The sequence below is a fragment of the Artemia sp. Qi Xiang Cuo genome, chromosome 10 (assembly GCF_049724085.1).
Source record: "Artemia sp. Qi Xiang Cuo chromosome 10, ASM4972408v1, whole genome shotgun sequence".
Taxonomy (NCBI): domain Eukaryota; kingdom Metazoa; phylum Arthropoda; class Branchiopoda; order Anostraca; family Artemiidae; genus Artemia; species Artemia sp. Qi Xiang Cuo.
In genome coordinates this window covers 6,234,919-6,244,201 of record NC_142803.1, presented here as the reverse complement: position 1 = coordinate 6,244,201, position 9,283 = coordinate 6,234,919, and the positions used below count along the sequence as shown (strand labels likewise).

At 36.5% G+C, this 9,283-nt stretch overlaps 1 protein-coding gene across 1 annotated transcript in view; it reads right to left on the bottom strand.

Moving 5' to 3' along the window:
* Positions 1–4,841: 4,841 nt before the first annotated feature.
* Positions 4,842–9,283, bottom strand: part of LOC148947407 (piezo-type mechanosensitive ion channel component 1-like) — a 19,175-nt gene continuing 14,733 nt past the window's right edge. Inside the window, exon 4 of the mRNA XM_089095798.1 lies at positions 4,842–4,848. Within this exon, the coding sequence (XP_088951924.1) occupies positions 4,842–4,848 (7 nt within the window). The remainder of the gene's footprint in view (positions 4,849–9,283) is intronic.

The following is a 9,283-nucleotide window of genomic DNA, read 5'->3' as shown; positions in this document are numbered from 1 at the left end:
TTTGAAGTTTCTACGACAAAGCCTTCAATAAAAACCTTATATGCCCCCAGGGCATAACTTAAAACCCTTGCCCTGAGGGTTGCGGGGGAGTGTCCTCCTCGAAAACATATTTTTATCTGGAAATCAACTACGCTGAACAAAATAGCTATCTCACAATTTTTATTGGATATGTTTGGGGGGATGATGGGCGTGGGGGGTCTAGTTGCCCGCCAATCACTTTCGACTATTAAAAAGGGCACTAGCCCTATGAATTTCCAATCGAATGAGCCTGTTTTGAAGTTTCTACGACAACGACTTCTGTAAAAACCTATTATGCCCCCAGGGAATAACTTAAAACCCTTGCCCTGAGGGTTGTGAGGGAGTTTCCTCCTCAAAAACATATTTTCTATCTGGAAATCAACGACGCTGAACAAAATGGCTATCTCAAAATTTGGATTGGATTTGTTTGGGGGAATGATTGGCGTGAGGGGTGGGGGGGGGGGCTAGTTGCCCTCCGGTCACTTTCGACTATTAAAAAGGGCACTAGAACTCTCTATTTCCAATCGAATGATCTGCTTTTGAAGTCCTTACGACGACCCCTTCTATATGAAGTACCCTGCTTTATAGAAAAAAACTGTACATTGTGTCAAAATTGATCTTATATGCCCTCAGGGCATAACTTAAAACCCTTGCCCCGAAAGTTGTGGGGGAGTGTCCTCCACAAAAAGATATTTTCTATTCGGAAATCAACTACACTGAACAAAAAGGCCATCTCAAAATTTTGATTGGATGTGTTTGGGGGAATGATGGGCGTGGGGGGGGGGCTAGTTGCCCTCTAATTACTTTCGACTATTAAAAAGGGCACTAGCCACTTCAATTTCCAATCGAATAAGCCCTTTTTGAAGTTTCTACGACAAGCCCTTTGATACGAAGTGCCCGGGTATGGAAAAAAAAAACAAAAAAAAAAACACATTGTGCCCACATCGTTCTTTACTTAGGCAGCGCTAGCGCGCTGCCTATGATGATTGATCGTGATTTGGATTACTGAAGCTGGAATACGTAAGCAGTGTGTACATGTCTTGAAATTTAAATCTGTAATAGAGGATTTTTATTTATATATTTTTTCATACGGATAACCTTGAAACCAGATACTTAACTATGCAATTGGTATTTAATGTGACATTTCGGAAATAAGTATGAATTATTTCGCTGAATGAAAATCTGTTTTCATTCAGCGTTGCTTGCAAATGAAATACGAAATAGAATTTAGACTTTTGTGATAATGGCTCTGGACTGTTATTTATATATGATTATTGATCGTGATTTGGATCACTGAAGCAGGAATACATAAGCAGTGTGTGGGAGGACTGAAATTTTTGAAAAATGAACAACTCAAACGGAGCGACTATAGCTTTAACTAGGGCTATGCCTGAGGGTACAGCCAGTGCTTAGTTTTTACAGGAAAATAATTTCAAGCTAGATCTGATACCACGATTACTTGAGGCTACTGAAAAGACTTTGCCGGAAGTTTTAGTGAAGGTTACATTAGTTGAAAGCCAGTTTTCTTCTTTGAACCAAAACTATCTGACAATGCCAAAGCTTGTTAAGAGATGAAAGGAGAAATTAAGATGCTTCGGAAAAATTTACGAGCAGCTACCATGCGGGCTGACGCATTTGATGAAGAACTGAGAAGATGTAATGTTGTCCTATATAACTTCGAACCTATGAATCCTGCTTTATATATGCTGAAGCAAGAAATAATTATGGTTCTTAATAAGTGTCTACCGGATTTAAATCTGAACCGTTGTGACGTCAAAGACGTGTTCAGAATGCGTGCGGGAACAGTCTTACTAAAGATGAACTCTGTTAAATTTCGCGGGATATTTCTTAAGTCTAATCCCCTTTTGAAGAGGAATGGGTTGTTGGATGCCCCTGATCATAGTGCCAGGCAAAGGGAAGCCCGTAAAAACCATAAACCGGTCTTAGAGTACGCTTTGTCGAAACACCACCAAGCTAGGCTAAGGGGATAAAAGTTATACATCGACGGCAGAGTCTTTGTTTATGACTTTCCTTCTGAATGTGTTAAGGAAGTAACCACCAGTTCTAGTGAAGTGAATAAACAGGCGCCTCCTCGAAAAGGGTCAGCAGAAACAAGAGAAGTCGAACTAGCTAAAGAACCGGCTAGCGAAAAAATGGACATTTCCGCTGCTAGTAGAGAGATGGCTGAAAGCTCTGAGAGTGACAGTCTAGCCGAGAGTGATATCGAGACGGTGATCAAATTTAATATACGTGATCCGAAACCGCATTTCTCGAAGGGTGCTCCGCGTCCTTTCCGGAATTCTCCAATAGTTGCGAAAAATACTGAGAAGCGAAAAGCTTGGGAGGTCATAAGCCCGGAGGATCAAAATCCTGTTATTATGATACAGTGCGATACTCTTGTGGCGATACAGTGCCTTATTTTGAAGGATACTGGGTAGAAAATGTGGCGCGTAAACCAGCAAAGAATATGAGATATTACGGAGGTATTTTGTTGTTAATTAAGCAAGGTTGTTTCCATAAACATTCTCCAATATATTCTCCAATGCACATCTAGTGCATTGGAGAATATTATATGGGTTCGTATTCATCTTTTTAGTGGTAAAAGTTTGATTTTAGGTGCCGTGTATATTGCCCCCCAGAATAGTTCGTATGCAGTAGAAGTGACATAGGATTTATTAGAGGAGGAGCGTAGGCAATTACGATCACGTTTTGATAAGGATTATTTTTTGGTGGTGGGGGACTTTAATGCTTATACGGGAATATGTAAGGAGATTAATCAATTTTCATTTATTGATACGCCAGACCTGATACCTGATATTTATAAGACATCTAGAAGGAGCAAAGATATTGAAAGAAGGGTTAATTGTTGGGGTAAAAGGCTTCTGGAACTGTGTTCAGATAATGAATTAGTGATTGGAAATGGAAGATTTTGGAAGGATGGTGAGGAGGGTGAGTTTACCTGTCTGTCGGGGCCAAACCCTAGTGTAATTGATTATGTTTTGGTTGCTATTGAGCTCGTGGCCCTGACAGTTGATGTTGAGGTTCTTAGGGTCGTAGGCTCTGATCACTTACCAGTTGAGATTAAGCTTTGCCTTGGAAAAAGAGTTCCAAGGAATAAAAAAGGTGATAATCCTACTAGTAGGGTTACAAAGGATCTTTGTTTTTCAGGGAAGTTTTTAAAGAGGGAATGGAGTAATGAGGAGCTGGAGTTGATGAAAGAGGAGTTTTTGAGGCCTGAAATAATTGAGAAAGTTGAGAGTCTGCACGATGAAACAAGAGATATAGATGAAATTTTGGAAGATTTGGGTTTTGTGATTTATGAGTGTGCTCGTGTGTCAGAGAAACCAAATATGAAAACGAAAAATAGTTTTTTTGATGATGAATGTAGTTCTTTTAAAAGAAGTTTTAGAAACGGAAGTAAATTACTTAGCAATAAGCTAATCGTAAGAGGTTTTTCCGCCAATAAACTTGCTTGGCAATTTAAAAAGCTTTGTTTTCAGTACAATCAACTTTTGGTATAATAAAAGTTATCCAGATATCTTGAATGATATTTTGCGGTAACCTGTCGGAGGAATATGGTTTCTCTTCCCGGTAGTTTAGGGTTGGTTGCGACACATGTAGGTAAAGATTAACGTATGATATTTGGAATTTAATTCTTAGAATTTGAGTAAAAGTGAAAATGTTCCGGGGGATGGCTAGTGCTATGTAATTATTTGGAGTTAAATTGGCTGAAGGTTTGGCTCTCAGTGTTAAATGAAGGTTAGTTAAGGATACTTAAAAAATTCTTTGGGGTATATTTTTTTATATTTTTGGGGTATTTTGAATTTTGTTTATAGTTATTCCATAAGTGTCACTACATAGGGGTATGCCAGATTATGGCATGGCGCGCTCATTTTGCCTGGGTAATGAAATTTAAGCACCGAAACCCATTTAGGCAATGAGTTTTCATCTGATGAGCCCCGATATGTGGTGATCACCTTGGGAATATAATGTTTTTGTAGATTTAAGGTGCTATAGCTTGGTTTTGGAACATTGACCTATACTTATTGGTGTTGATTTCGCTCTATTTTGGACTGGATTTTCGGATTATCGGATTGGATATACTGTTTGGTCCTAAGGAACTGGATGGATGAGTAAGGTCTAGACCGTGTTCAAGTGCTCATTTATTTCAGTTACTAAAGTAGGAAGACAGTTTTTTTTTGTTAGCAAAGTAATTACCGTAATACATTATTAGATTTGGTAAATGCTTGCTCTGTAGAGGAAGAAAGGCAGAGTTTATTTTTACGGTTTAAGGAAAAGGAATATAATAGGCTAAAACAGAGGAAAAAACGGGAGAAAATTAGAGAGGAACAGAAAGAGATAGAGAAGGCTTATATGGTAGGGGATACAAAGCAATTTTGGTCAGAAATAAGGCAGAAGAATAGACAAGGAAAAGGCCAATTACAAATCCCTGAAGCTGAAACTTGGCCTAGTTTTCTTGAGAGTATAGATGAAGGTTCTAGTGGCCTTGATAGTGAAGAATTAAGTGTTACTCCGCAGTTTCTGATGAAAGGAAAAGATTATGAGTTAGTGAAGGAGGTAACCTCAGATGAAGTTAGGAAAGTAGTTAAGAAGATGAAGGGAGGATCAGGGCCAGGAATAGATGGTATACCAGCAGTTTTGTTGATGATGTTTCTTGGTGTTTTTTTTTGCTAGTTTTAGTGAATATTTTTAATAGAATTATAAGTAGTGGTGTATGGCCTTCCCTATGGAAAGTATCGATTATAGTACCTCTATTTAAGAAAGGTAGTCCTAGTGATCATGATAGCTATAGGTTGATAGAATTAGCGCCTGCAATTAGTAAAATTTTAGAAAAGATTTTGGACAATCGGTTGAATGAATGGTTGGAGGGTTATGGGGTAATTAAAGAGGAGCAGGGGTTTCAGGAAAGAGTATAGTACGTCAGATAGAGCATTTGTGTTAAGTGCACTGATAGAGAAGTATGGATCAGGTAGAAATAAGCTGTATATTGCGTTTCTAGTCTTAAGAAAGGCATTCGACAATGTAGATAGAGCTCTCCTTGAAAAGTGTTTAAGAGATGTAGGTCTACCTTTAAGTTTTATTCGTTTATTTGTTGGTATGCATTCTAGGACTAAGTCTATGGTCAGGGTTGCAGGTTCGGGATTTTCCAGGCTATTTTACCTTAAGAAAGGAGTGAAGCAGGGCAGCACCATGTCCCCGAGACTGTTCGGTTTGTTTTTAAATACTATGGTGGAGTTTCTGGAAAAAAGGGCTCCAAAGCTGTGTCTCAGAAAAACTAATTTTTCGGTGTTATTATTTGCGGATGACACTGCATTGGTCGTGAAGTCGGGAAGGGAGCTTCAGATATTACTTGATTTAATTGAGGAATATTTACATATGAAAAAGTTACGGCTTAACGTTATAAAAACTAAAGTGGTTGTTTTGAGTAAAAGGAAAGAAAAACTAGATAATATATTTGTATTTGGAGGACAACAAATAGAAGTAGTTGAAAAAATAAAGTATCTTGGTTATATCTTCCAAAGTAACGGTGGATAGAGTTCTCAAATTAAAGAAGTGAAGAGCTGCAACATTATTACTTTTCAGGAATAAAATTAGTGGAATAAAGAATATGCCTTTGCATAAGAGGGTTTTTTTTATCAAAGATTATGCCGATTCTCGATTACAGGGTAGAGCTCTGGGGACATGAGAACGCTGCCCAGTTAGAAAGCGTTCAGCTAGGTTATTTTAAGAGATTGTATGGGTGGCCTAGAATGCCCCATAACCAGTTTCTTAAAGGAGACCTTGGACTGTGGTCTCTTAAAAGTTATAGGACAGTCCAAATGATAAAATTTTGGCTAAGGGTTGTACAGTTACTCAGTGATAGGCTATTGAAGGCTGCATATGATGAGTTACTTCAGCTACATAGGAAAAGATCTTGGCCTGTTAAAGTTAAAGAGGTACTGGATAAGACCGGTTTTTCTTTCGCATGAAATGATGGCCCTGGACCAACTAGTTAACAACTACAGTTGGACAAGGAAATCAAGCGGATGCTGGAGGACCAGACGATACAGAAATGGGGTGAGGAGATTAAGAATTTGGAAACTGTAAGGTATTACAAAGAGGTTAAGATAATATATGGTCAGGAGTTTTACTTTAAGTTAAACCTACCGTCTAGATATCTTACATATTGGATGCAGCTACGATCGAATTGCCTTCCGATTCGTTCGAGATTGAAAGTTTTTGAGAGGAGGAAAAGTGTCCCGGACGGCAGGTTTGCTTGCCCTCTTTGCCAAGAAGAGGAGGAGAATTTGGAGCATTGTCTGAGTCGTTGTCGAGGCCTATTGGGGGTAAGGGAAAATTTATTTGGGAATGATGGAGTGCTGCTTCCTGATGCCTTGAAAAGCAGGTCGTCACAATTTATTTGTCTAGTGGGAAGATAACTTGATGAGAATTTTGCAAAAAAAGAGAGTAGTTCTTATTTTATTTTTTTTCCTTTATTATTGGGACAAGTGCTGTAATTTGTTAATCTTGTATGTTATTTTTGTAGATGGCCAAATTTCGGCTTGAGATACACGTTATCTTATCTTATCTTATTCCCCCTTCCATATAACCAGGATGCACACAGTGGTTTTTGTTTATTTCGAAATACCCCTCAGCATCCACTGAAGTTTAAATTTAGACCCGTGCTCTTTTGTGACACAACCAGGTTAGAACTATTTTCCCTTTCCTAATGACAAATCCTGCGTAAACAATCAAAAATTGCATAATCTATAAATTGTCAAATAGTCTTATCTTATCTTATTCGCCCTTCCATATAACCAGGATGCACACAGTGGTTTTTTGTTTATTTTGAAATACCCCTCAGCATCCACTGAAGTTTAAATTTAGACCCGTGCTCTTTTGTGACACAACCAGGTTAGAACTATTTTCCCTTTCCTAATGACAAATCCTGCGTAAACAATCAAAAATTGCATAATCTATAAATTGTCAAATAGTCTTATCTTATCTTATTCCCACTTCCATATAACCAGGATGCACACAGTGGTTTTTTGTTTATTTCGAAATACCCCTCATCATCCACTGAAGTTTAAATTTAGACCCGTGCTCTTTTGTGACACAACCAGGTTAGAACTTTTTTCCCTTTCCTAATGACAAATCCTGCGTAAACAATCAAAAATTGTATAATCTATAAATTGTCAAATAGTTTACCCTAAATAAGCGTAGTTTTCCTTGTCAATGTTTTATTTATCGTCCTTACGTTTTTCTTTAATTGATTCTTCTTTCTTTTTTAAATTACTATTCTTTCCTCACCTTGACTAAAGGCTAATGCTGAGAGCGAATAAAAGTCTTCAAATCTGTCCGCTTTTTACCTTTTTTGCGATTTTGTCGTTTAAAATCAGGTTACAGCTTAAAACCCTGCTATTCCAATTTTGCTGAGTTAAGATAAGGACCGCCTTCTAAACCGTTTGTATTCAACAAAAGATAACCGCCTCTTTTTTGTACAGTAAGATCTCTTCTGCATAGCTAATTTTTGGTTTTCATACCGTCTAGCCTGAAGAATGTCTGGCTGAAAAATCAGGAAATAAAAAACTAAGTAAGCCAAAAATAGTTGGACTATTGCGTAATATTGATTTTCCAATTGATGCTTATTCTTTAATAAAAGAAAATGATGGTATTGCACAAAAAGAGGTGAATCCAAATCCTGTCGAATGCTTTTCGAGGTATTTTACGTATTATACCAACCACATTCAAGAAGTGAAGTTAGGTTAATCGCAATGAAACATACCTAAACATGATGAAAATATAATACTTTAGTAACAGAACTATGGAAACTACAACAGAGAATTATGAAAAGCAGGCCGCCGAGACTGCGTTATATTAAATACCTAAGTTAACCAACTCCATATATTAAATATTTAATTGAAATATACCTTCATAGCTCTTATCTCACTCATGCTAAGCTGATTATCTGAGAGTGAACACAGCAAAATCGGTTTTAAAACAAATCAAACAGATCAAACTTCTCGAGTATGATCAAATTAACAAGTAAATACCCTTTTGATTCCAGTGCATTCAGTCGTTTTACACGCGTCATGGAGTCAAAATTGGGTATTAAATTTCCATTTGTCTTCTTTCTTTAATGCTTTCCCAATATAATCTTATTTCAAAAGTTTTGCAAGCAACATATATCCATAATTCAGGTTCAGTTTCTAATCTTGAGCATTTCCCGCGAGCATTAAGGCGGCTAAACAGCTACAGCAATTTAAGAAAAGATTAAATAAGTATTTATTGGGAGGGGAGGATGAAGAAACGACAGTTTGTGTGGTCTTTGTTTGTTTATATATATATATATATATATATATATATATATATATATATATATATATATATATATATATATATATATATATATATATATATATATATATATATATATATATATATATATATATATATATATATATATATATATATATATATATATATATATATATATATATATATATATATATATATATATATATATATATATATATATATATATATATATATATAGATATGTGTTGCATTCGTTCGTCCTCAGAGCTTTGTTTCTTCTTGGACGGCTACTTGTTAAGTGATGATTAAACTGCGTATCTTTGTTTGTTTAATAAAGTTTAATTAAATTCAATTAAAATATAATTTCTTCTAATTGTAATTTATTTACTGAACATGCGCATGTAGAAGACGATTTGCCGATCAGTTGTCATTTTTATCGTTCTTTTTGTATTAATTTTTTGGATTTGCCGTCTATTTCAATTCAGTGTTCATGCAAAATTGCATGAGACAAACTACTAAATATCTGTCTCCAGTGTATTTTTTGTTCAAAATTTAGAAAACATGATTTACAAATCCTAAGAATTTTCATCAACATTTTTTTAGACATTTGTGTAACACTTTACATTGTTTCTATATCAGAGGGCTAGGGCTTGGGCTAATTTAAATTGTTTCAAATACAAGTATTCAATACAGATTATTAAATTTGAGTCTACTGCTGAGCACCTCTCAAATGCTCCTCAGTGCATCCCAAGGGAGCAGATAGGGAGCTCTCTGCAGATATAGAGGGTACCTTTATAGGAGGCGCAGACCAAAAGAGGCCTACTCCCTGGGGATTCATAATAGAATCTGGGAGACCCTCTCCCGGTGGCCATAAATAAAGGTGTAGGAAGAAGAACCCCCTGAACTGTACACTTGTAATGGGATCAATTCTCTAAAACCTCAAAAT